General features: G+C 44.8%; 1 protein-coding gene across 1 annotated transcript in view; it reads left to right on the plus strand.

The window, feature by feature from the left end:
• bcar1 (BCAR1 scaffold protein, Cas family member) overlaps nt 1–4,681 on the plus strand; it is a 47,785-nt gene extending 43,104 nt beyond the window's left edge. Inside the window, exons 8-11 of the mRNA XM_019878104.1 lie at nt 183–378; nt 425–1,503; nt 2,070–2,156; nt 3,904–4,681. Coding sequence (XP_019733663.1) covers nt 183–378; nt 425–1,503; nt 2,070–2,156; nt 3,904–4,434 — 1,893 coding nt within the window. The 3' untranslated portion in view covers nt 4,435–4,681. The remainder of the gene's footprint in view (nt 1–182; nt 379–424; nt 1,504–2,069; nt 2,157–3,903) is intronic.
• The last annotated feature ends 6 nt before the right edge of the window (nt 4,682–4,687 follow it).

Genomic DNA, 4,687 nt, shown 5'->3' on the forward strand with positions numbered 1-4,687 from the left:
GCCTGTATATAGTGGAGGGCATTGCTTCAGTGAAGAGAGTGAACAGCAAATGATTAATTGATGTGCTATGTAAATGTATTCCAGTTAAGTGGAATGCAGTCGGATTTTGTCCTTTTCTTGCGGCGGTCCCAAACCGGACTCTGATGGAGGAACACAGGACTGATTTGATGGCTGCTGTGTAGAACTGTCTCAGCAGCTCCTGCGGCAGGCCCTGCTTCCTCAGCATCCTCAGGAAGTACATCCGCTGCTGGGCCTTGTTCAGGAAGGAGTTAATGTTGCCCTCCCACTTCATGTCCTGGGAGGCTGTGGTTCTCAGGAACTTGAAGGTCTTGATGGTTGATGCAGGGCAGTTGGATCATTTGAAGGGCAGCTTTGGATGTTTTCTGAAGTCCACGATCATCTCTACCGTTTTGAGCGTGTTCAGCTCCGGATTGTGTTGCCTGCCTGGTATTTGGTACCGTCACGTTGAGTAAGGGCTCACAGGGAAAACAACGGTTAGCAATTCAAATCATTGGCCACCCTGGTCTACACATTCCTCATTCTATTACAGAGATTACCGCGCTGAGCAGTATCTTGACTCCAGTCAATCAGTCTCTTTGTGTAAAGACACTTAAACCTGGTTATGAATTTCAGGTCGTCCGTGATGCCCAATTGCCAGGTGAGGAGCTGCACAGGGCATTCAAGCGGCTCTCGGCCTCCAGCACAGGGAGCACACTGAGCAACAACTCGGCTTCATCCTTGGACATGCTCCCTGTCACCGACAATGAGCTGTTCTCATCATCTCCTGCCCCATTTACTGGAAAACCCCTTCTGTTAGACCTGGACCCGGCCATGGAGCGCCTTTCCCGCCTTCAACAAGCCGTTGAGTTAAGTGTCTCCGTCATGATGTCATTCATCACGAGCAACTGGAGAAGCCCGGATAACCTGGAGGGGAATCTTCCGGCCATTCACCAGGCCGCTGACCGGGTGTGTTTCACTCTCCGGGACTTTCTCGAATTTTCCCGGGGTGCCGTAACAAATGCGGGCCAGGCCACCGACCGCTCCCTGCAGACCAAATTGGGCCGACAGGTGGGCAAATTGGAGGAGGTCTTTCAGAGTTTAATTGCGCAGACTCAAAGTTTAGATGCCATTTCTTGGTTGCATACAGAACTTGCCAAACCACAACCAGGTGGGGATGTCTTAGATCAGCTAATAATGACAGTGCGTGGAATCCCAGATGACGCCAAACAGCTGGCTTCCTTTCTCCACGGCAATGCCTCGTTGCTCTTCAAACGCAGTCACCAGCAACAGTTACCGCTTCCTCCATTGCCAGGAGGGATTAGCTCCCACGTGGCAGGATCAGAAAGTGGGAGCTATCAAGCGGGAGAGCGAGTAAACATTCAGTCGCGACCTTTACCCTCGCCCCCGAAGTTTGCTGCTGCAGAGGAAGAGGGAGGTGTTGACACACCCTATGAGACCACCGAGGAAGGATGGATGGAGGATTATGACTATGTGCATCTACAGGTACAGACATGATCATTGCATTACACACAGTTTGACACAAGTGGACAAATACAGGTCGAGATGTGTGAACTTACTGCTAGTAATTGGAGATTTCTCACCATTTTAATCAGCTTACAATGATCATAATGCCTTGACATTCAACATACAGAATTTAAGGCGAGGCAGCTTTATTTATGAGTGCATTTCATACACGATATAACTCAATGTGCCTCTTAAAAACATACATCATTTTAAAGCATTTGTTAACAGACATTTAAAATGAAAGTCAAGAAATTTTTAGAAGTAAAATGACTAAAAGAATGTTCAGTGCAAGGAGATTTTGGAGGACAAAAAAACTTTTACAAACATTAACCCATGTGAAACTATTACATGAAAAACAATAAAACACCCTTAGCTTCAATGACAAATGAGGAGTGTTAATAAACACGGCACGATGCGCCTCACACTTCTCATTCATTAACATTTATATTATCACACATATTAAATCAACCATGAATGGAACATTGAACATTCAACACTCAACCGTTTGACCACTAAAATACGGGGTCTTTGTGTTATTTTGTCAGGGTAAGGAAGAGTTTGAGAAGAGCCAAAGACAACTGATGGAGAAAGGCAGCATCATCAAAAACAAGACACAGTTGGAGCAGCAACAGGTGCGTGTGTGTGAGACCTCTTTGAAATGGCCAAATATCCACACATCTTTTTATTTATGTAACACCTGGGTCAAGAAAATAACATTGTCCCCCTTTGCAGTTGAACAACTGAATAGAGTCGTTCCATGCCAAATCAACCAAGCAGATTTTGATTTTAATGAAACCTTCTGTAATTGTTGATGGTGGTGGCACAACACTAAATCTTAAATTCGGGGTCAATCAGAACAGGAGTTGGAGAGCTACGCCCCGCCAAATTCTGACAAAACAGGGATTCCTTTGCTTGAATCCAAAAATTAAAGTCAAGTCAGAAACAAAATAACAAAATAAAGGCAACACAGGTATCGGAAAAAAAAGCCAAGTACCGTATTTTCCGCACGAAAAGGCGCACTGGATTATGAGGCGCACCTTCAATGAATGGCCTATTTTGTAATTTTTTTTCATATATTGGACGCACCGCACTATAAAACGCAATCTACAGTGCATCCACTAGATGGAGCTACGCTCAAGGAAACACCAACAGAACTATAGCAACGCCACGAGTGAAGTGCGCCTCAGCAGTCCATAGTCCGCTGCTCTCTGCTGTGCGCGCGTGAGCGCAAGCACATACGCACGTGGTTCAACCAATCAGCGCCCACGCAACCCACGTCACAGATCAAAGAAGCTTTGAACAAACGAAACAGCTAAGCTAGCTTAACTGTTGAGTGCCGTTGCTACAGAACGATCTGATGTCAGTAAAACTTATTTAATAAAGCAGCGACACAGTTCACTTAACCAACAAGTTATAACATTGAACTCTCTTGCGGCTGCTCTATTTCCGTGTTCAACTGCGTAACCCGATCGCCTTAAGTTTGAACTCTGCGTTGTAAGCATGTCTCTAGCAAGGAGCCATTTTGGGGTCGAAATATTACCGTAATAACCATACACAAGGTGCATTGGATTTTAAGGTGCGCTGTGAGCTTTTAAAACCCTTATGCGGTTTAGGTGCGCCTTTTAGTGTGGAAAATACGGTACATGTTTCAGAGCATCAGATCATATTTAAATATCTCTCACAAGATATCCTATGTAAATATATGGTGAAGTGCATTATCTAAAGTTTATAATACTTAACAAGGAGCGATCCAAACATATGTGAAAAAGTATGACCTGAGTGACTGGTTGTGCCACCCTTGCCAGCAATCATTAAAATCAAGTGTTTGCAAATGGTGATGGCAGCAGAATTCTCTGCCCCATTAATCACAGCAAGCCATCCAGGCCCTGAAAGAGCAAAGCAGAACCAGAGCATTACACTGCCCCCAACATATTTGACTGATGTCATTTTTAAAAATGTTAACCGAGTGCTCAAAAGTTCAACTTTTTTTGTCATCAGGACACAGAATATTTCTCTAAAGGTTTTGGTGTTCATCAAAGATGTTTCTTGGCAAATGTAAGATGAGCCTTTGCGTTTGTTTTAATTTCTTCTCCACAAAGGGTCAGAAAGGTTTGTTCCCTCCCAACACACTCATCCCACCCATTTAGAAAGTTCACTTTTGTGAAATATTAAAGTTTATGGATATCAGTCATCAGGAAGGGAGCCAGTCCTTTTTGCCGGCACTGTATTTGTGGTGCAGTATTGAGGAAAGGGGTCTGCATTCTCTCATCTGGCGTGTGATTGCTATTTTAAATTGTGTGTTGTTTGCAATCATTGCAAACCCGAATTTAGTTTAAATGTTGTAATTAACTATCACACTCTCCCCTTATACTCTAACAGATCAAACAGTTTGAACGACTAGAGCAGGAAGTGAGTCGACCGATCAACAATGACATGACTGGGTGGATTCCATCGTTGATTCACCCACCAGGCAACACGCTGACGAAAAATGTCTCCTCCAAGTTGTGCCACGCCGACCGACAACTTCTGCTTTTCTACCTCGAGCAGTCTGAGCAGAACTTCACAACCATTAACAATGCTATCGATGCCTTTTTTACTGCCGTCAACTCCAATCAGCTGCCCAAGATCTTTGTGGCTCACAGCAAGCTTGTCATCCTTAGCGCACACAAGCTAGTTTTCATTGGCGACACGCTATCCCGTCAGGCCAAGTCACCGGAAGTTCGAGCCGAGGTCGGCCAGAGCAGCAACACCCTCTGTAATAAGCTCAAAGACATTGTCATCAGTACAAAGACAGCAGCACTGCAATATCCATCACCTGGAGCGGCCAGGGACATGAGTGAAAAGGTGAGGGAGCTGGCAGGATGTACCCAGCAATTCAAAATGGTGCTTGGACAGCTGTTGATGCTATAGAATCACCGCGATATTGACAAAAGAGAGAAGACAAAAGCTGGAAGTCCTCCTTGGCATGCTGAGTGGTTACCAAGCGGCATCGTTCATAGAGGAAACACAAAAAGCGTCTGGACACTGTTATTTGCTCTTCTGTAATATATGAGAGATGCTATGGAACTCTGGATCCAATGAGTCAATGACAATTTCCGACATACAGGAATGGATTTCACAGAACCTACAGCTTTTCTGTGTGTGTGTGTGTGTGTGTGTGTGT

Source organism: Hippocampus comes, unplaced genomic scaffold, assembly GCF_001891065.2.
Source record: "Hippocampus comes isolate QL1 unplaced genomic scaffold, H_comes_QL1_v1.1 scaffold37, whole genome shotgun sequence".
Taxonomy (NCBI): domain Eukaryota; kingdom Metazoa; phylum Chordata; class Actinopteri; order Syngnathiformes; family Syngnathidae; genus Hippocampus; species Hippocampus comes.